This window comes from Amblyomma mixtum, chromosome 3 (assembly GCF_055824585.1).
Source record: "Amblyomma mixtum isolate Tamu chromosome 3, ASM5582458v1, whole genome shotgun sequence".
NCBI lineage: Eukaryota > Metazoa > Arthropoda > Arachnida > Ixodida > Ixodidae > Amblyomma > Amblyomma mixtum.
Genome location: NC_143014.1, coordinates 258,318,004 through 258,341,545, shown reverse-complemented (window position 1 = coordinate 258,341,545; position 23,542 = coordinate 258,318,004). Strand labels below are relative to the sequence as shown.

General features: G+C 46.3%; 1 protein-coding gene across 1 annotated transcript in view; it reads left to right on the top strand.

Annotated features, from left to right (window-relative positions):
* The window catches only part of LOC149354524 (DNA (cytosine-5)-methyltransferase 3B-like), a 148,898-nt gene that overhangs the window by 106,433 nt on the left and 18,923 nt on the right, over positions 1 to 23,542 (top strand). Inside the window, exon 16 of the mRNA XM_089575998.1 lies at positions 15,826 to 15,944. Within this exon, the coding sequence (XP_089432124.1) occupies positions 15,826 to 15,944 (119 nt within the window). The remainder of the gene's footprint in view (positions 1 to 15,825; positions 15,945 to 23,542) is intronic.

The following is a 23,542-nucleotide window of genomic DNA, read 5'->3' as shown; positions in this document are numbered from 1 at the left end:
GCTGCTGGGTCTGTTCGAGGGGAGGGGGGGGGGAGGGGGGGGGGGCGCTGCGGGCGTGCACACTGAACGATCGAGAGGCGCGATCGGCTCGACCACCTAGACTTGTTAGCGAGCTCATCCTTTCATACATCTGTTTGTCATTCCCAGTTAGCGAGCCACCTTTTCATTTTTTTTAGGCCTCCCCACCGCTTCATGAGCGGAGGGGTGGAAGTCGGTTCTGTTCGAAACACACGGGGAAGTGCGGGCCCGGCAACCGCCCGTTTGCTTTTCTTCATGTGTGTTTGTGTTCTGTGTGTTTGTGTCTTTTCTCCGCTCCAAAGCCCATGTCGTTCATTGGAGTCAAGGCGTACGCAAGATGTATGAAGGATAAGCGGTGTCTGTGCGGAGCGGTCAAGTGGGCGAGCGAGGGAAAGGCTCTGCTGCACTACTAATTAAAACCTTGTTTTGGGGGCTTGCATAGAAGAAAAGAAACTGAGAAGGGAGCGCGCACGCAGAGCGTCTCGTGACGTGATCACGGCGGGGGGGGGGGGGGGGGGGGGGGGGCGAACCAACTCCCTCCGTTTTACTATTTTTTTACTTTTTATGGCTAGGGTTCAAGGCTGTCGCCGCACGCTCCCTCCGCAGTTTTTTTTTTTTTTGTTCCTTCATGCGGGTTTGTAGGCATGAGCCAGAACAGAAGGCGCTGCGGAAAGCGTTGTGCAGACGACGCGACGCCAAGGCTACGCCCAACCTTCTCCCGTCAGTCAGAACGATGCACCAATGGAGTGCCTTTAGCGAAAGTAACCCCCCATGACGTCAACGGGGTTCAGAGTAGTGGGGCGGGCCGTTTTTGTTGAAGTAAAGAACGAGCGGGCTTTGATTTGAATTTTCGCAGCTTTTCGGGGCGCGCATGGCTCTAGTATTTTGCAGAGGTTATCTTCGATGCCTCATCTATGCAGTGGGCTTGTTTTTCAAAAATGTCCGGACCCTGGGCAGTGGCCCTTTAACACGGGGCGTGTTGGCTGCAGCGGTAACCTAGTGGTCTCGCTGAACAGCCCTTAAAAGAGATCTGTTCGCGCAGCTGCAGGTTCGACTCCCAGTCATGAATATTGATTCAATTTCTTTTTCTTTTTTTCATGGTTTGACCTCTAACTCAGCTGAAGGTCAAATTTACACGGTCCACGATTGAAGCCCGAGGTCCCGTAGTGAAGCTTTCGCTTCAAAATCGAGTTATTTTAAAATGATATCTTATGGGTAGAATTGCATGATCTTGTCACGACCAGAGTGAATTCAGAGGTGCTTGGAATGCATGTCTTTGCCTCATCCAGTCCAGCTTGTCCAGCCACATTCTTGAAAGTTTCGATTTTGGTGCCATATCCGTTTGGCTTCTCACACGTGTTGTTCTTGCTCAATATGACGCTACCTATGAGGTGAAGGAGCTGCAATGCAAAATTAAAGTTGCTGCCTTTAAATATGTGCTGGAGAATGGGAACTGGGTAGCAGGGAGACAGTTTGATGAAAGTGAATAAATGGTTTGTGACTGTTGAAACCTGCAAGAACACTCAGGTCACTGAATCCAGCGAAGAAGGCAACTCGTGGGAAGAAGGCATGCTGGCCAGAGCTTGAGATTTGTCTGTGCATGCTGCTGTGAGCATCTATTTTTGTTCCGCTCTCTGATGAAATGTTCCTGAGCACATTTTCGTAGCATTTACTGAATGAACAGGTGCATCTTATACACTGTTGTGGCTTACGCTTGACTTTTGAAAAAACTGTGGTTTGCAGAGGGATGCGAGTTATGCATAGGTCCGACTTGTAACCGGAAAACATGGTAATCGATTGAACAAACTATAAAGCTACTCTGACTTACCATGTCTGGGGATCAACGACACAGTTGAAGTGTACTCCACCTATTGAGCCTTGGCATATTTTTAATCTTTGGCTTAAGTTAAATAGGACACCCAGTATTAACATTGACGGTTCTAAAATACAGAAATTATATCAAAACATTACCTTTAAAAGAAGCAAATTTATTGTGAGCATTTCACTCATCATTTGTTTATGCCTTGGGCCCATCGGGCATTACTCATTGGGAAGGGGAATCATTGCACGTATAGTTTGTGCCGTTGTGTTCAATGAAAAAAAGTGATATGAGAGTTTCAGCTAAGCATATGACAAGTAAGCTTACTGTGTGTTCTTGCAAATTACTGCAAGATGTTGAAAACATTATTCAAGGGGATATGGTCTTATATGTTCATCATTGCCCAAACACATTTGAAATGGGGACTTGCCGAGTGGTATAGCCCAAGCTTGATTTTACTTGTGGTGGAGGTTCCAGGGCAGCCAATTGAACAAGGCATTAGTTCCATCACCAGGGTGGCTCCACTTGTTCATGGTATACAAAAACATGCCCATAGATGGTCAAGGCTCCCCTCTTTGCATCATCTGGCATCCCTCTCTCTTGTATTAACTGAGTAGCCGGCTAAGAGGGTAATTAGTTGCAGGAGATAACCTCTCAGCAACTGCAGCTGTCACATGCTGATTTGCTTCCACTGATTCTCTTGTTCAGACTTTTCCAATTGCAGCTCTGGTGCATGGCAATCATGTCAGCTGTGTACTCACACCGGATTGTTATTCAGACAGCGCTGTCCAGTGTATGCAGATTTGTGCACATCTCTGGCACTTTCGGCTATGGCAGAATTTCACCACAATGATGCATAGTATGCATTACCATTCAGGGGACTTTATGCATTGCTTAGTAAAGATAAGTAGACTGTGGTAATGGCTCGGCAAGTGGAAACTATGCAAAACAATATCGAGTAATAAAGCCGTATAGGCTGCACTCTGGTTCATAATCAAGACCCATTTGGTATCTATGGCTTAAGTAGAACAAAATATGGGAACAGTTTTCGTAAAAGTATCTAGTAAATGACATAAAGTCATCAAATGAACTGCTTTTTTTTTTTTGAGCTGCCGCAGTAAGAGGTGAGGTTGAACTTTGAATGGCTCTGTGCTCTTAAAGGAAGGCCGCTACGAGTGTTACCACAGCCTCTTTTTTTTTTACAGCGACAGCTGTTGAAGGCCTGTTTTCTCGGTTTTGCATCATCGTAGTAGTACAGGGAAAGCTCAATAATTCGAACTTCAAGGGACCAGAAAAAATGTTTGAATTATCGAATGACCCCAAAAAAGCTCAAGAACTGCTTGCATCATGGTGAATTTATTTGGTGAAAGACTGGGTAATGGGTGCCTGCTTTTGAGACCAGAGTGGCGCGGCAATGTCTCTTTTGTGCCTTTTTCGCCAACTATTTTTTACTTTTTATGATTAGGATTCAAGGCTGTCGCCGGACGCTCTCTCCTCTGTTTTTTTTTCTTTCGTGATGGTTTTTAGGCATGTGCCAAAACGGAAGGCGCTGAGCAAAGCTTTAGGCAGACGACGCGACGGCCCAGCTACGCCCAGCCTTGGTCGCCCAGCCTTAGTTGGTCAGTCAGAACGACGCACCAATGGAATGCGTTTAGCGAAAGTGTCCCGTACGACGTCAAACGAGCCAGAGTAGATGGCGAGGATGTTTGCTTGTGGAAGGGAAGAACGAGTGGGCTTTGATTTGAATTTTTACAGCTTTTCGGGGCGCGCATGGCTCTAGTATTTTGCAGAGGTTATCTTCGATGCCGCATCTATGCAGTGGGCTTGTTTTTAAAAAATGTGCTGACCCTGAGCAGGCGCCCTTTAAGGTATTTGTTGATACATGCAAGCTGTTCTTCGTGCGATATTTTCATACAGCAACCACTACAACTCTTTCAGGAGTTGAACTCTGCCAGCTCAGTGCAAAAGCCACCTGGACGAATGCCTCCAAAATCTAAACAGTCCAACGCCATCAGAAGCATGCAGTACATAAGAGCAGGTTTAAAAGCCAAAATATCTTAAGATATCTCGTCAAGGCACATTGCGCCTTGACGAGATATCACAATGGTTTCTTTGATTATATTGTATTGTACACAAGTATCTTCTAATAAACTTGCAGTTTTTAATTAATAAAAGCCGGGTGCGAGGGATAAAGCTTGTCTTATCACAGTTCAATGCCACAATAGGATGTTTGTAGGACATTTGAGGAGTTTTCGTCCTTGAGTCATCGAGCAAAATACAAACATCCTCATGAGGACTTTTGGCCATGATGCACTCAAAAAGTACTAAAAATGTCCTGTTCAGGATGAGGACGTTGTGACCATTGAGGACGTTCTCAGGACGTTTGGTGTTGCCTGGGTGCTGTTTATGTAGCAGTCATCATTTGGTCGGCACATCGTGGGAACCGATTGTGCAACTTTGTGTTAACTGGATTCTATTGGTGTCGTATATATTAGCATGGACAAGGTCATTGCGTGATAGTGGTTTAATTTCGCGCGTTTACATAAACACTATATTTTTGGCAATTACCTATGATTGTAAGGTACATCATACATGCATTAAATTACGTGCACTCACAGTGCACAGAATGATCCTTCTGCTTTGCGTGAACAGTATTCACGGAACGATCGCACATATATTGTGTGAATGATGCATTAAATGATGTACTGAACATGTCAGCTGTGCGTTTGAGAAAAACTCGACCTCTGGTGCGTCGACCACATAATCTGTAATGTGCGAAATACTGTAACGTATATATATATATATATATATAGTGTATAGTGTGTTTTGAGAAATATCTCTTTTAGACTGAAAGTAACGGAAAGGATATATTGTCAATAAAATCATGGATAATAGTGCTGCGGTTACCACTGTTGACCAGCAGCGCAACCAAATTTAACATGGTTAAAAAGCATGGTAGCAAAGAAATGGTGCACGAAAACCCAGGTAAATTGGTGCGCGCTACTGCGCACAGAGCAGGCCGACAACAATACATCTGCCGACACCCCGTAGCGGGCCTGATTTTGGACCTGTCCACGCGTAAAGCAAATGCCACACGAAGCAGGATCTGTGTTTGGCGCTCTGTTGGTAGCCTATCGACGTGAAACTTACTCATGGTATGTCAAAAAGGACTACGGCAATTGCGTTCGGTATTGTGAGACATCTCATCAGTTGCAGAGTATACAACCCAGTCTGTCCTAATTGTGACCACGGAGTGTTCGCCACTCAGGCACACATTCTCTGGGGATGCGAGGGTAATCCACCCCCACAAAAATTACTGCCAGCTCCCTCCATGGAGGGTTGGAACTGACTTTTCGCAAGATCAGACAAGAAGACTCAACTGCACTAGTCTCGTGGCCCCAAGACGTCGCACGCACCGGGGAGCCACACTTGGCCCACCTGCCCTGACCCCCAGCCCTCAAGTGGCAAAATTGTTTCTCTCTTTCTCTCTCCCTGTCGGTCTTACTTTGTTGAGATGTGGGCAGCCACTTAGAACGAACGTAGGTTTTTATCTCAGCCTCGCCAAAATCGAAGTGGGATCGATGTGGGTTTAAAGGGGCAAGCGCTATATGAGTACGCACATGGTCCCCACAGGGGCCCGATATGGACACTTTTGGTATATTTTGGGTTATACCCCGCCCCAAATGCCCCCATTGTGCCCCCAGATCATAATATCGTGCAGCATTTTTTTTTTGATGTCCGTCTGACCAAAGCAACCCACCATATCTTTATTTGTAAGCACGGAGGTATAGGGCAATGTGCGTTGCCCACACGGAACCCATATGTTGAACTTTGTGCAGGCAGCCCAGCTTATTGTGTGGGTTGTGCGGATAGCCTATGTATGTTCCAAATTATGACGTTTGGAGAGTCTCGGGCAGTCCAGTGCATCCTGATATGTGGGCACAGTTATTCCTGCTCATGGTTTCATTATTTTGCTCAATTTAGTTGAGTGTGAGAGCCGAAAATGTAATTTTTAGTAATGGAGTTAAGATACACTTAATTACATGCTATCTATAAGAGTAAGTTATGAGTGCATGTAATACAAATTAGTGAATTCAAAAACGCTTCCATAATACAATAGAGTTATGCAGGTTGGTTCAGCCGCTTTAGGCGATGTAGGACTGCCTGCGGCAATACATCAGCAGCCCCGTTTGGGCTTGCCGTGTTTTTCTCGTATAGACACCGCATTTGTATTGCATCTGCCCAGAAGACCCTGACAAAGTCTGATGGAGGCTGATGTGAACCCTTGACGGTTTAGTGTGAAGCCCCAATTAGGCTTAATGAGGTTTTTCCTGCACAGAGCCCACATTTACTCCTGCCCTCAAGTACCCTACAAAGGACCTGTGTGGGGAGCATGTGGGTGCACCGTTTTTACAGCCCCATCATGGCCTATGTGGGATCTACAGAAATTCATGTTGGCAGCCCCATTTGGGCTAGCAGAGGTTTCTTCAGCATAGGGCCAACATTGACGTTGCATCTGCCCTCAAGCACCCTACAAGGGGCCGATGTGGGCAGCATTTGGACGTCCATTTTCCATCCCAGCCACGGCCTGTGGGAAGCCCCATTTGGGATGACAGTGGTTTTTCTGCATAAAGCCATAGTGACGTTGCATCTGTCCTCACATACCCTACAAGGGACCACCGATGTGAGCTGGATGTAGGAATGTGGCCTGAGGCAACCCTAGCTACACCGAAATAGGGCCCATGTAGAATCAGGAGGTGCAAGCCCAGTTTGGGCTGGCCCAGTTAATCCCCATTGGGGGCCGACGTGGATACTATAAGAGTTGCCCCTGCCTCACTTGCCTATGTGGGATCCATGAGGGCCCCCCATTCTGTGCTACTTGGGGAGGGACCCAGTTCATAAGCGAGCAGCCAGGGCACGCAGACTGGAAGAGGTGCAAGCAGAGCAAGGATCATTGCGCCTACCCATTAATAAACACCGCATCCAAAGCAGCCTGTGCCCTTGGCCACTTAACATCTTAACGAGGGCCACTAAGCATCATGGGGCAATGTAGGCGTCATGAAGTGCCCTAACTGCAGCTGTATGTGCCATGCTGATCTGTACCACCTAGTTTGGCATTGCTCAGGGTTCCGCAAGAAATGCATCAACCTCATCACCAAGCATCGTTTTCGTACCGATGGCGAGGACTTCCGTGCATTGACCAGAGCTGGATCGAATGCCATCTGGGAAGATATTGGGAAATATGCTAAGTGACCGCGGTGGCTCAGTGGTTAATGGTGCTCGGCTGCTGACCCGAAAGACACGGGTTTGATCCCGGCCGTGAGGGATGAATTTTGATGGAGGCATAATTCTAGAGGCCTGTGCACTGTGCGATGTCAGTGCATGTTAAAGAACCCCAGGGAGTCGAAATTTTTGGGGCCCCTCACTACGGCGTTCCTCGTGACTTTGGGACGTTAAAGAATTGGTCTCTGCAAAGCAATGTAGAGCATGGCTTGGCCACCCAAGTCGTCCCCCCATGTATCAGTACGTCCCTGGTTTTCCTTCTCTTAACAACCCAATTTTCTAACAAAGAGCCTCGAGCCTCCCTTTCTAAATAAATAGCTCATTCATTCTTCCTCTGCCTATAGTAGTGGTGCACCCATTATAACCATCGCTTAGGGATGCACTTTACTGCACATCTTGTGTGTTCGCTGCTAACCTTTGTAGCAGGCTTGGAACACGAGGGCCAGCTTATCTTCTAGACATGAGCAAATGGGACATCAACATACACTTCGATAACCTTCGAGAAAACAAACAGACCATTCCATCACCCCACCCCCAACTTTCCATCTCATCCATTCGTCTCCTACGTAAAAATCAGCTTAACATCTTTTATGCACTGGCTAGGCCATGTGTGTGTAGCACCAGCGGGACACACCTTCATATCCCAACTGCCCAGAACACTCACAAAGTCTTCTAAAACATTAAACGCAACAACACAAAGGAGAAACAGCTGGTGCTGAACGTTCACATTGCCACGAGTGTAATCAGCATTGACGCTTTTATTAGTGTTAAGGTTGGTAAAAAGAGTATTCGTGAAAGACACTTGGACCCTTTATTAGGACACACAGGCTGCTTGAAAGAAGCTTCATTATTTTTTTATAGCTAGGGTAGTGTTTTCTTTATAGAGCTACCAAGGCATTCTTGCAAGCTGCGTCATTGCGTGAAAACTTCTCAAGTGTAGCATAGCATCAAGGCAGCAAAATTACCACAGGAAGGTAACTCTCGTTCGTTATCCTCACAACATTTCACATGGACTTAAATATGTCATATATTAGATAAACTGTAAATTATGGGATTCAGTGGCCCAAAGTGGCATATGAGGTGCGCCGTAGTGGAGGGCTCCGGATTAATGTTGACCGCTTCGGGTTCTTTAAAGGGGCTGCGAAACATTGCTTGAAGAGAGGCCGGCTATACTTTAGGTGGATTCTTTATTTCACACAGATGCTGATTCAGAAAGAATTACAGGAATCTATGCATATGAACGAGAGTTATTCAATGAAGAAATTTCAAAATACCAGCAAACAAAATTCTGCCCTCAACTCAATTTTGGTAGGGCTTCCCATTTCACTCTCCCAATGACAACATTGGGAGGGGACCAATCAAAACAGCCTATCTGAGCGCGTCACGAGATTTTGCACATCATGGTTACCTGTTCGCTGTAACTCATTCTGGCAAGAGTCGTTTCTATGGTTACAACAACCTTGTGGACTCCCAGCTGGCCCAGCGAGTGTCATCGTCACGTTGATGGTGCAGAAGGGAACATTGATCAATGGCCTTCCCTGACTTAACCAAACTCGAGCGTGAGATGCATTTTAGCATAGCCACTGCCGCTACCATGCCCTGCCACTGCACTCTGATGACGGGAAGGTGGCGCCATCTGGCGGCTGCACCCGGTGATCATCCTCAAGCTGCCGATGAGCACTGGTAAATGTGAAACGAATGCATTTTTTTCTTCCTTGGGACCGTAACGAACGCTTGTAAAATGCATTGATTCGATCAGGTCAATTCCGCCAAGCCGTTCTCAGATATATAGAGAGTAGCCTTAAAGGGGCCCAGAAACACAATCTTAGTTGACTGTTTTGCCTGTTGATCGCATACAGTGTGTTATAATGGTTCTATTAGCGTCGATAATACCGCGTATATTCCGTTTTTTAACATTTAAATGTCCTCCCAAAAACAAATTCATGGCTCTGATGGTGTCCCCACACAGTGGCGGGCTTCAGCAGCGGATATGACATCACCTGGCGCGAGCTTGATGATTGGACAAACAGTAAATATACTGTAAATTGAGTGAATAAATAGACACATTTTGTCACCTGTCGGTGTTTTATATTAGATCAACAAAGAGAACTTGTTCGTCTTAGATAAAAGCCCTGCAAAGCAAGTAAAATCAAAATACACTGCCAGGGGCTCTGGCATGGAAACGGCGCTGCCAGTCTCGGCAAGAACGAGTTACAGAGAGCAGGCAACCATGGAGTGCAAACTTCCTCGACGTGCTCTGGCTGGCTGTTTTGATTGGTTGCGCCAGGTGCCGTCATTGGGAGAGCGAAATAGGAGTGGGAAGCCCCGCCAAAATCGAGTTGAGGGCAGCGTTTTGTTTGCTTGTATTTTGAAATTTCTTCAATGAATAACTCCCGTTCCTGTGCATCGATTCCTGTAATTCTTCTTAAGTCAGCATCTGTGTGACATAAAGAATCCACCTGAAGTATAGCCAGTATCCCCCCAAACAGTGTTTCGCAGCCCCTTTAAGTGTTGTTTCCTATTTCATAGGTGTGTGCAGAGAGGTTCAAAGTCCTTTGATGCAGCACAATAGCCAGAGCCTTTGGTGGTGTTTTTTTGTTTTGCTTCCTTCGAAGTGCTTTTACGTAAGGCAAACGCGTTGGTATTGTTGATCTAATAGGAAACCCAAAAATATGGCAAAACGTATATTAATTTGTTAACACAGTTTGCAGTATATTTACTGTTTGTCCAATCATCAAGCGCCCTCCCGATGTCACATCCACTGCTGAAAACCAGCACTGTGTGGTGACACCATCAGGGCCATGAATTTGTTTTTGCGAGCTAATAAAAATATTAAAGACCGGAATATATGTGGTATGACCAATGCTGATAGCATCACTATAACTCATTCTGTGCAACCCATAGGCAAAACAATGCACTGAAAATGTGTTTCGCGGCCCCTTTAATGTGCACCAACATCGTACTGCACATGGGTGTCTTTTGCATTTCGCCTCCATCAAAATACGGCCGCAGCAGCTGGGATTGAGCCCGGGTCCAGGTACTCCGGCTAAGTAAGTTGCAATTTTGTCACAACACTGAACTGGCGAAAAGTGTTGCAGTGCGCACCTGCAAAAACTCGGATTTTATATGAACAAATTGTTGCGCAATTCCTAAAAGAAGGTAGAACTGGCCAGAAGAAACAGTTTGTTTCATGTTACGGCTATCGTTTACCACCTACCGTTCTCGAGCGGAAGCCAGTACTTTTCCAGGACAAGACTATACTGGGACATTTAGAACAGTTAAAAACAAATTGTCCCAATCTCGTACATACAATAATGGCCACACAGGTGGATATCTAAATGTTTGGTTAAAGCGCATATACCGTATTTACACGATTGTAAGTCTCCCCCCCCCCCATATCTCATATCAGCAAAAAAAAAACTTTGACGTCCTTTAATATCCCCCTTTAATAGCAGAATGCGAAAGCATTATCCGGCCTCTGCTGCTTATCCTCATCCTCAGATGCTATCGGTTGCCACTCGGGCGTGCCCGTAGGCACATTTCAAAACTAAAATGTATTAGTCACTGGTCTACTCGTACATACTCGCGCCATCATCCTCAATAGTGCCGTCACCATGATCACTGCTGCGGTCCCACAGCTTATCATTCTAACATCGTCGTCCAGTGAAATCCCGCACTTCGCATCAGCTACCGACATTCCCCGACACCATTGCTGTTCCAAGTGGTGGTGCCGCCGCGATTATAACAGCCGCCCCTTTCACCAACTGTTGACACTCCCTCGAGCGCCGAGTGCGCAGTTAAAAGTAAAACAAAAAGCATGGGGAACAGTTAAGCGTCGTCTAAGAGTACAACATGATAGCGTTATCGCGTCACGCGCAAGGAGGGCAGGGTGTGCCTGTTCGCCACTGATCGACAATTGCCATCGGCTGCCACGCGCAGGGACAGGGTATCGGTTCTGCGCATTAACAGAGCAGCTGCTCAAGGCAAGCACCAAGAGGGATGCGACAGAGCCCCACAGCAAAAATGCAACCACACTGTAGCATCCCTGATATCTCGTTTGTCTTGCCCTTATTGATGGTGGCGTGCTTTGGTTTCGACTGTAAGTCGACCGCCCCACTTTGTTGCGAAAAGCAGTCAACCAAGAAATAAATGTTTCATCATTGTGTTTCTTTTTTCTATTCCCCTCCTCCTCCCTTTTTTTTTGCTGGTGCTTTGTATACATACTATGCAGAGAAATAAACAGTTCAAAGTCAGTGCCATTGCGTGGTCTGAACATCGCATTTTCATGAATGACCTCGTACTAGGCTTTGCTGTACCGCCTGTGGTTGCACTACAAGGTGACAAACCCGTTTTGGCGCAATGTTCAGCAGTGCGGGTAGGTTGTCTTGTTACTCGGTGCCTGTGCTTTACATTTGGAACAAGTGTGAGCCAATGCGAAAGCATTCCTCGAATCACTGCACACTAGTATTCCGGTGACACGTATAGTTACATGACGGCACTTCATTGATCGTTGGTGTCAGTCATAGGTTCATGTTGTACGGAAGTACCTTATTGGTACTTCACTGCACTGAAGCATGAAGTAGTTCCAGCAATTCCTTTTGAAGGAGCAAGCGCTTGCACCATATATGACTCCCTTCTTTTCTTTAAGGAGTTTTCGCACTCTCAGTAAGGCCGAGTAGACTGTTTGCTAGTAATGCAGTCAGAAGAATAAAACTACGGCGAGCGAGAGAATCTGGAGCCAGATGCTAACGACGCTCTTGGTTTTGAATAACTATATGGGATGTTTCACCTAAGATGTTCTGCAAATTTTTAAAGTAAGCTTTTTGCAAAGAGTGCTTTTTTTCGACGTAGCATTGTCAGCAGTATAGCGCATCAGAATACAACTAAGACGTGCTAACTAGTACGCTGGATGGATAACTAATATTGAGTAGTTGCCTTTTTAACTGTTACTGTTAGTCTCTTTATTTGGAGTCGTGTAGCCCACCGTAAGCAATATCTATATCAATTTTTTTTCGAAAATGCAGTTGCCTTCGGTGCTGTGGCCCAACAAATGTTGCCTATATAGCTCCAGAGCACATGCGTTTTCGCAAAGTTTGCAGGCAAAGCAATTTCTCCATTGCACGTAATCGTTGAAATAGCCAAAATTCGTTGGCCCATAGCATTAACGTCACACGTAGCAAGAGCAAAAAAAAAGCGTACAGTAGTGTTTTTTTCTTTCAATTCGGCAATATTGCACCCGCCACTGATTTAGCCACCAAAGCTGGATTATGAACAAAAAAAATTTCCTTTTACATTGCCAACCTTTTTTGGGGTACATTGCCAATCTTCTTTGGGGTAACTCGTCTATACACTTTTCTTTTGTTCATAATCCAGGTTCGGCAGCTAAACCAATGGCGGGTGCAATATTGCTTTATTCTTTTGTAGTCATTTTTTTGCCCCTTGCTTCCTGTTGTGTCAAGAATCTTTCCCCCTGCCCTCCCAGCCAGCAGAAGCGACAAGGCCCCACATTCTTCCACGAAGGTAGCTACACGGCCACGCATGCTGTCACCCATCTCTGCCCAACATGCCTGTATTTAAGCAATCATGCAGTACTCGACAAAGCAGCGGTCGCGTCTGGACGTATTTCCTTACTGCTTACGTGTTCGACACTCCATTTTTTTCGTGCGGCTCCCGCTTTTCATATCTATTTTTGTTGCTTTATTTTTACTTGTATTTTTACTTCTACTTATTTCTTTACTCTCTATTCCTTTCTCACTCATCTGTTCTGTGTCCAACCCTATAAAAGGGGAAACACCAGCAAAGGCAAATCACTCTTGAAAAAGATCGGTCCTGCGATCGAAAGTTCGAGTCACAAATGTTTCCGTTAATGGAGTGAATACTTCGCTGTATACTTTAAGCAGTCAAGCGTGCCATGTTCTCGCAATGCATACGTGCGTACATATATGTGTACATACACACAAGGGCGTCCACAGAACTTTTTCCAGGGGGGTGCAGCCGATGTCTGGGGATGGGGGAGGCGGTAGGTTTGTAGTTGTTTTCTACTAGGGCATAAATAATATCCGTAATTCCAAGGGGGGGCAACCGCCCCCCCTTGCCCCCCCTTCCGGACGCCCATGCATACACACCTAGTAACCTGCCCACTGTGTCGGGCTACAGCTCATTTAATCAAGCTGCTCGGGAAAGGAAAACTAGGGTCACAACCCAACTCAAATCCCACCGTTGGCAGCACCTGCCATAGAAACGCAGTGGCGCGTCACTTGACTGCTGTACCACTGCACCAGGAGTGGCAGGAAGACTCCCAGGGATCTATGAATGGAGAAAATGACCAATTCCATACATGTGGACATTAACCCGTCATCGCTTACTGAACTGCCATGCATGAACACTGGATCTGAACACCGGAACCGAAGGGAAAACCGACCTGCTAGAGCACCAAATTCGCATTTGGCCTGATTACGTAAAACAACCATAATTTTTCTCAATTCCACTTATCTCCACCTGCTTCGACCTGCATTGTGAAAACTATGCCTTGGGCTCTACCATGGCCCTCGTGACGTTGCGTACAATCATGTGTAGATGCTGCATGGACATGTGTCGACGATGGTGGGTGTTGTTTTCCCGTGAAGCCGAGTTTGCTTCCTTTAGCTGGGAGTCTTCAAAAGGCCACTGCATAGACGCAGACCGGTGACATGAAATGAGTGGTTTCCACCAGTGGAGATCAGGACGGAAGAATCGACATTCAGCTTAGCGCAACTACTCTATATCCCATCATTGTTGTCTAGGATGGCCGCAACAAGGCCTTTTCAACTTATTGGCTCGCCCATCGCTTACTGAGGCAGCTCAGTAAGCGACGAGCGGGCGTTTGCAGTCTTAGCACCTCTGATTGCGTACTGCACCACTTCGGGTGCATGCGTTCGCATGATTCTTATGGACACCATTTTCGATGCAAAGCGACGCCGACTTTACTTCTGCACCCGAAAGCCATCCGCACCTCCCCAGGCATGCGTTGGACGCCATTTTTGATGCGGGAGAGAGGAAGGAGGGGAAATGTCGCTACTTTACAAAGTTTGAAGGGCTTTAGGGAAGAGAACTGTGCCCCCGCGCTGCGAACAAAATGTGATGGCAGGCACCGGAGGTGGTAAATGATCGCTGGGTTAAAGCAAAGATGTAATAAAAGCTTCCAGCAGTGTGCTATCCCAGGGGACACTCTGTGGTGGCAGTTCAAAAATTAAGGGGGATATAGGTTTGCAGCACTAGCACAACTCAAATAAGAAATGGGTCCCAAAATGATTAACTGAATTGTAGTCCAGCAGAAACCCAACTTGATACAAAATAGCACCACACCTGGTTGTCGGTATATTGCTTATCTCGGCAACACGCAGTGGAAAAAAAGCGCTTACCTCTGCAGAATGTTGATAAGCTACTAATGATAAATAAGTGCTGCTAAATGCTGCGTGGGTAGGTGGACTGTTTGCATTAATCTCAAAAATAAACCACAGTGTAAGCAGAATGGAGTTATCTTTCCTGGAAAGCCTCCTAGTAGCTTTTTGTGTGAAATTGCCGCCATGCAGAGTTGTGGAACCATGTTGCAGCTGGATGAGCATCTGGAAAAGTGCATGCTTCTGCGCGAGAACATCCCAGACTTTTTTTCTATAACAACATCTTTCAATTTCTTCTTTTAATAAAAGGTTACTACCCAGAAGGCGAAACTTAATGAATACCGTTGGCATATTGGCAGAACATGCTGCCAAGGTGACTTTTTTATCTTCAGATGTTATATATATATATATATATAACTAGTGTAGCTCACATAATTGTCTGTATGCTTGCGTTACAGAGTTGTAAAAATGACTTTGGAAATATAGACTGGAATCGTCTAATATAATGAAATAAAAATGCCCCCATCAGTCGGAAGTATTCAGACTGCTGAGAAAAATCGTTTCTCTATTGCTATGTACCCGAGTGTGTGGCATTTGTCTTGGGGCATTGCGTGCCAACTAAAATCACACTGGGTCCCTTTGGTATCAGGATTATGTGAGAAGCGGTCACAAATGATGTGATGATTTATCAAATGTGTACCAAGTATTTTTTGCAGGATGCACCTGTCAATGAAAGACATTGGTATTGTCTTGTGATAGTTGGCACACAGAAAAAAAAGTTACTCAATTGCACTGATGCACACAAGTTTTGTGTTACAAAATTGCGTTGAAAGAAAAGTTCTGCAAGACTGTCTTTTTACAGATAATCTGGCTGCTGCTTAATTGACTGAAGAGCTATGGGCTCTGCTTTCTGGCATGGGTGCAGCTCTCACGCAGCTGCTTGCTACTGTTTGTACCATCGGGGACAAAAGTTTCTGGGACGTTTGGGAAGAGATTTAGACCCATAGGCGCCATGTTCGTCAGTGGTAAAACAATTTCGCTACCACAGATTGAAGAGTGTGGCTTTGACTTCAACTTCCACAAGGTGGGCTCGATCCGGCAGCTAAAAATAAAATTACCGGCTTCTTTTGTGGCTCGCACGTCCTAGATACTTTTTTCCCTGCCTGTATGACCACCTAAAGGGTGCATGACAGTTGCGCCGCATTAGTTTACCAAGAAATTTTAACCGGCACGTTGGGCTAACCTCTTGGCTCGTACTGAGAGAAAACAAAAATTGATGTGTTAGGAAATGCTCTAATGCGCATGTTTATTATTTTTTTTTTCAAGGTCAAGAAAATACGTACAGTGACGACAAATCCAAACTCCTTGCGGCCAACTAGAAATGGCATCTTGCCCGTCATGATGAACGGCCAAGCGGACGTGCTATGGACCACGGAGCTGGAAGAGTGAGCACTCAGTGTCCTAAATGTGTCACTTGCTCTTGCCTTGATGCTGCCATGTGAACATCAGAGCTGCAATACATTACTATTTGAACGACAGCTTGTAATTAAGAAAAAAGTTACTGTGACATTTTCACGATGTATGACTTACTATAAACTTCACCAGAGAGAGTTAAGACATGCTAAGGTGGGCTATTAGTACCTTATAGTGCGGAATATAGGTCGAGGTTTTTTTGAAAAATATTACCAAAAGGTCACCCCTCAACTTCTATACCGGTCTTTGGCACAAACTGAATAGTCATCTGGCAACATGTGTGAGCCGCGGACATTTTGGCATCCGCACCGTTATCGCTTCCATGTTGACGATTCTTTCCTTCCTCTTTGTCGACCGACGCGGCCAAACGTTGACGGCGGTAATCGTTCTTGGTGTTGTAACGTATTAATTTCGTGACAGCCCGCAAAATGAGTACCGGTACTCGACATCAGTTCACCACAGCATTTAAAAAAAAGTTATCGAATTCGCCGAAGAGTATGGGAACATGTCCACCCAGCGACACTTTGGCGTCTCGGAGAAGAGCGTCCGGTACTGGCGGGCGCAGAAAATCAAGCTGTTTGCCTGAAACGCGCGGAAGGCGACCTTTCGCGGGCGCCGCGCGGTGCACCCTGAGCTCAAAGACAAGGTATGCGGGCATTCAAGAAATGTTGCATTAGCAACTCTTTGGACGGTACCGAGGACGACATGCTGTGGGACGTAGCCACCGCAAAGCAGTCGTCTTCGGACGAGAGCTCAGACAGCTCGGACGAATGAGGAGGCAACGAGTCTGGTGGCACCAGTAATTAAAACAGAAGTTTTGTGCCTCATAATTTTTATGTTGACTTTTTTGCTTCAAGGTTAGGGGTCGACCTATATTCCGCCTCGACCTATATTCTGCATTATACAGTATACCGTGATGAAAAGGGTTGAAGCAGGACACACATGCAGAATTTTTTTTACCAATCACCTGAAAGATGTTTTTGCCTCGTAGTACCGTGGCTGATGGCGCTGCACGATAGCGGCTTTTCTTATTAAATACCAAAAGTGTCGCCCTACACGGAAGATCCTCAGTTGTTTAAAATGCCATTCAAACAGGCCGTATCCGTTCTACTTTCTGCCATGTTAATGGGTCTGGATTTTTACCAGTTCATGTCCTGGCGCCATGTGCCACGTCGAAGAGGCGTATGGATGCCTTCATTCAAAAAGGTAGAAGCAGGGTGTTGAACTGGAACCAAACCTGAACCCAGAACCGAACCCGAATTTTCGCTCGGAACCAAACCGAACCGGAACGATTCGAAGAAACCGTTTCGAACTGGTTCAGGACTCAGTGCAGCCCCATTTTTTTTTGCACACCCAGCACACTTTTTTTTTTCAGACAAAATGAGATAGTCTAGCGCGTATGTTTGCCCATCCCAAGTTGTCTGCGCTAGAAAGTGTGAAAATGGCGCCCAGTATATGCAATAAGAAAATTGAATGAAGTTTGGTGTCTGGGAAGAAGCCTAACTGACGCTTCTGTAATGTACTAGCACCAATTCTAAAGCATTGCACCTCAGGTATATGTGAAATCTTGAGTTATTACTCTTCCCCCTTTACGTGTTTGCGTATGGTTTTAATGAGATTGTTGGCACTGATCTAAAGCGATGAAGAACTTTAGACACCAAATTTTTGCTTGCGTGTTTTCTTCTTTCAAGTGATGCTTTCAGCGTTGGTGTATATGGAGCATCCTGTGGTATTTCCCTACGACCAAGAAATAAATTTTATTTGAATTTCTTCTTGACACTCTTTTGGTTTTATCAACAGAGCGGTGGCTGTGACGTGTAGTTGAAATCAGATTACACGAGGCACGAAAACAAACGGCAATATGATGGCTAATATGTTATTAGTTGTAATTCTAGCCTATGAAGCTGGCTGGTTTATGTACAGTAGTTTGTGAAAACAACGTATCAGTGTTTTTATCACAGTTTTAATGCTCCTCATGGGACCTAAAGTTCAATTGCACGTTACAGCATCGTTCGGTTGATGAAACCGAAACAGGATCAGAGAATAAATTCTTTTCTAAATTATTCAGCGGCCGTAGGCGATTACCACATGGTGATTCAGGTATTCTATTACCTAGGGTGTCATTTGAAAGAAGGAAACGTGCAATGAAATTAGTTGTGGATAGTACTGTAAACACCAATTAAGAATACCTTCTGTTTCTTTGTGCCATTTACCATAAATATAGGAAACATTAGCACAAGTACTCAACAACGTTGTGGTGGTTTTTGAGGAAAGGAAATGACGCAGTAACAGTCTCACTTCTTGATGGACTCCTCAACCGTGCCGTAAGGGAAGGGATGAAGGTGGGAGTCAAAGAAGAAAGAAAGAATGGGTTTTCATAGGAGAGGGCTCCGGAATAATTTGGACCTACTAGAGGTCTTTAACATGCACTGACATTGCACAGCACACACGTGCCTTTTGCGTTTTGCCTCCATCGAAACGCTGTCAGGTTCGAACCCGGGTACACCGAATAAGTAGCAGAGCGCCCTAAACACTTAGCCACCGCAGTGGATAGTGCAACATTTACTTTTTAACCATTCGTTGTCTCCGACAGCAAGTGCTAAATAAAACCCCTCACGATGCGTGAGTGGCGCAATAAAGAAAAAAAAATGCCTCAGTGGCTGTTGAGCTCGGCTTCGGATCCAAGGCTGCGGATTCGATCCTGGCCTTGAGGGCCGCATTTCGATGGAGGCAAAATGCAAGAACGCTCGTGCGCTGTCGCACATTAAAAAAAATTGCTGATGCTTTAGCCTGGTTAAACTGAGTGTGTACCCAAAACGTTCTCACACGCTGCCGAACGGGTTGTTCGTGAATTTCTGTGAAACTGCTTCATTGCAGTTACAAATTTGCTGAGACCTGAGACGAATGACGTGGTTATTCTGTCTCTCTGACTTGGTTTCTATCGGCTGTTCTTGAGCAGGCTTCGTTCGTGACTCGTCGTTGCTTCTCCACTTCTTGACGTCTTTTAGCCAGCCGTTCTTCGGGTGTCTCATCCGCATGCTAGGCCCTCCTTTCTTCTTTCTCACATTATTGGTTGGCGTTGTATTATGCCACGACTTCAGGATCCGTCGACATAGCTACTCGTAACCTTTGCTGGTGCCGTACTGAGTGCATACACTTGCAATCCACCTCTTCATCTATTAAGCATCTGACAAGCGAGCGAAAGCTCATGATCACCCTGACAAGCGAGTGCAGCTGCACGCACCGCCGTGGTAAGAGCGCGGCGCAAGCGCAGTAAAGGCCCAACTTCGTCGGCGCTTTTCGGTGTGTGCGCAGAGCGCCTGCATGATCAGCACACGTCACAACGAGCATCGAAAAGGGGCATGCATCTCCATGCTCCTGGTGCTTGCTCACTTCCCCTCGCGAGCCGACTAAAAATATGTCAAGCCGTGAACAAAAGATGGTTGGGGAGCTGCAAGGATTCCGAGAAAATTTGGGGGAGCCTGAAAGAGCTTTCAGTCGTAAAGAAAAGAGTCCCCCAGAGCCCCGCGGTCCTCTGATTGTTGAAAACTGGACCCCACTTCCGACGCGCGCGCTAGCACCCGTCGACGTCATCATAATAGTCTAAAGTCGTAAGTTTTTCACTGTACTAGCGAGAAGGCACGATTAGCTGTGTTTTTGAAGGTACTGAGCTGTAGGGGCTCGCGATATATAACGACAGTCACAAAGGTGATATCGAAGAGGTGATTTAAATAAAAATGCTTGGTAAGCTCTGGATAAGCAGAACCAGTGCTCCCAAGAGGCTCTCGTTCGGTGGGGGATAGGCGATTGAAGGGTTCTCGCATATTCTCTTACCATGCAGGAAAGGACGAGGGGGGCGACTGGCAAGTCGGTTTCGGGGTGACGGAGAGGTGTCTGCCTGTCTATATACAGGTGCCGATAGATGACAGCTTCGTTCCTCAGTAGTGCGCGGGAACGTAGAGGCTGTGTGCGACGGTCATGTCGGCGCCCATGTAAGTGCACTGCGTACGAGTAATTCCCGTCTAACTCGAGCTTCAGGATTATCAATCACTCGCGCAACGGGTTCTCCGAAACTGCTCAAGCTGGAGGGTTTTGTAGATACAAAATCCAGCGGCTTTTCGCCTTATACCCAATCAGACAGATTATAGTGTACACAGCCGACATACATTAATTTCGAGTTCATTTCGTTTTGCGGCTCTTGCCTTAAATTCATCTTTTTGCCGCAGACAATAAATAAAGTTGGTAAAGTGGGAACATCTCACATTTTAAAAAAATTTGCAATTTTATTCTGTATATCGATGGGCAGAAAAAAGTAACCAGCATAGCAAGGTTGATTAAAACCCATCTACGTTCTAAATTTTTATTTGTCCTGAACCCGTTTGAACTGGTTCAGCACTGTCCGAACCGGTTTGAACTGGAATGGAATACCGCTCTGCTGCTGAACCCGGAACTGAACCCGAAAGGTGTGAACCCGAACCTGAACCGAATCCAAAAAAATTCCGGTTCGACGCCCTGGGTAGAAGTATGTCTCTCCTCTGAACAGCAGCTGTTCACAATAAACACACTGTGCTCACTGCACAGGTCCCTCAAGACTGACGCATGGCAGAGCACAGCTTGAAACCACTGCCTACATCTCTATTTGGTATTCGAAGAAAGGCAGAGTGCTGCAGTGCGACCCCAGGGCGGAGTAAGTTGTTTTAGAGGTCAGGTTTCGCTCACCTCTGAGAATTCTTAGTGGAAAGTCGAAGTGCCTATTTTTTCGTGTGGCTGATGGGTCTTAAGCATCTGGAAAAAAAAAGTATTACAGTATCAACTCCTCAAAAAGGAGCCTGCAAGTTTTTTTTTTTTTTTTTGTAATAATCCCCGTTGACGCAAAAAAAAGGCAGCAAAAGGGTGAAGCAGCTCACACGTGTCCACTGTTGCGCAGGAGTCTCACCTTCGTTTTCAGTTGAACCTCGATAGATAAGTCGATGTGCCCGTCAACATGCATGAAGGGATTCAACATTCTTTTTGTGTTCGCATTGCTGATGTTCTTGAGGGATAGATCTGAAGAGAATAGAATGAGACCTCCCCTTTCCGAAGCGTCCCCGCCTTTCTGGAAGCTTCTCTCTTGCACCGAAGATTAAAGATGCACTGAAGAGGATTCTGAACTTGTCTTTTTGCCGCGGGAACTCGATCTACACGTTCCGAGCATTCTTAGAAACAGTGACTTATTGCCCTGTGTGGCCGATTTCCCCAATTAAATCGAATTACCATCCGGCTCCCGCCTTTTTTTTTAATTCTCCCTCGTACGGTGGGCGGAGTCGACCAGCGCGTGGAGCGCCTTTCACCCAGTCCCGTGGAGGCTATGCTTTCGCTTTATTTTGTTTTTAGGTTTCCATGAATAAATAGTTTCATTCGCAGATAATATAGCCGCAAAATAAGCCTGAAGAAATAAACATACGCGCGGTATATTTGCTACTACGGACTACTACGTATTACTCCGCCGATGGCAGAGCGGCAAGCCGCCACGGGACTGGGTGAAAGGCGCTCCACGCGTTGGTCGACTCCGCCCACCGTACGAGGGAGAATTAAAAAAAAAGGCGGGAGCCGGACGTTAATTCGATTTAATTGGGGAAATCGGCCACACAGGGCAATAAATTGGAAGTTTCTAAGAAAGCTCGGAACGTGTAGATCGAGTTCCCGCGGCAAAAAGACAAGTTCAGATTCCTCTTCAGTGCACCTTTAAGTCTGAATGTCGCACTCAGCCATGTGGTAACCTGGACGTGGCCGGCATGTGTCCATGCCACTTTCAATGATTCCAGTTCGTTCTTCCTCACCCTCCTTCTTCCGTGCCTTCTGGCAGAAGTATCTGCTCTAATTATTACGGATGGTCCCTTGGCTGACGCTTGTATCTGGAAGGTTGGACCTGTGGACCTCATTATATAGGACACTACTTGAATTACTCTGGGAATTTTGTGTACGGTTAATGCCGTTATTTATGCCATAAGGCAGCTTGTTGCAGTAAAAAAGCATTCACATCGCCACCCTAAGTGGCTGTGGTTTGGGCAGTAAAAATGGCTTATGATATTGTTACGAGGTGGCAAGCCTAGGAAAAGCATGACATGATGACAGATGATAATATGATTTAATGGCTGTGGGCCTAGCGCGAGCGCTCCGTCCCGCGCCACTGCCCTCTTCTTCTTCGTAACATGACTCGGGTCCTCCGAGCGATCGTCCCGATCGATTGCTTAAATTTTCAATGGTGAGGTGGTGATGGCCATGATCACAAAGGATAGAAGAAGATGAAAGGCTTGCCACCAAGACGAGCGAGATGATCTGATGAATGGTTGTCCCTTGAGCATCAGGTCCAGCGGTCGGTCGCCACAGCCGAAGGTCAGGGATTAAGGACTCGCCGGACAGCTTGGGCGGGGGTGCCGTCTTGATTCGGGTCGTCGTTGGGTCATGCTGCGTCTGGTCCTGGTCGTCGTGTCTTGTGGTCGGGGCTGGGGACGGGGCGGGGGAAAGCGGCTGGTCGGTTCTGGTCTGGTCGGGCTCGGGTTGAGCCGGCGGCGGAGTCCAGGTTCCCTTGGCCAACAATGAAGGCGAGCAGAAGGTGGCGATGCTCCAGGGACCAGGATGACGATGTACCCCGCACCTCACACCAAATGTTACGAGATGGCAAGCCTAGGAAAAGCACGACATGATGACAGATGATAATATGATTTAATGGCTGTGGGCCTAGCGCGAGCGCTCCGTTTCGCGCCACTGCCCTCTTCTTCTTCGTAACAATATCAAACCACTACTGGCTGTCTCTAAGCTGGTTTTGCGACCGGACTTTTGAATAGCAGAATGCTGCAGAAAGGGTACAGCTTTGACAAAGTACTTTGTACTCTTGCTGACGTTTCAGTGGAGGTACCCTAATGACATTGAGATCTCAGTATCTCTTCACTAAATCCTTGCACCGTACCAAGTGTTGCTACATGGAGTGGAGCAAATGATCCATTTTAAAATCGCAAAAAGCTGCGATTTTTCACTTGTGGTCTTCAAGGGAAGTGGTGCATTTTTTCCCTGCTCTTCCGGTGTGTAAAACCGAAAGGTTATCCTTGTAAAAATTCTTTCCATATTTTCTAGTACATGTCTTGTTGCAATGAAATGCTAGGACGAGTGTGGTCTGGGAAAACCACTTTTGTCCCTCTCGAGTACACGTGTCTTGCATGTAAGGCACAACCTATTTGTTCACTATTACAGTCGAGGACAGAATAAAATGGACCACAGCTCCGGTTTGAAAATGCGCATCAGGGCCATATATTGCCGGGCAACCTGGTGTCGAGAGGTCAGCTTGCGCATGCATGTCTTCTTTTGCGCAGCTTGCCTAATCACTCGCTTCCACTAATACACTTTTTGATCGTAGCGAGTGGTGTGAGATGGTGCCACTGTACAGAGGCCACGGCGTTTGCGCTGCTCCAGATGCTTCCCGTGCAGATGATCTTGCTCCGTGCTCTGCTGCCGCGGTAACTGAGGACTGTTGCATCATTATCGCCAGTGGTATGAAATTTTTGGATATCCATCACGCAGACAGAAAGGGAGT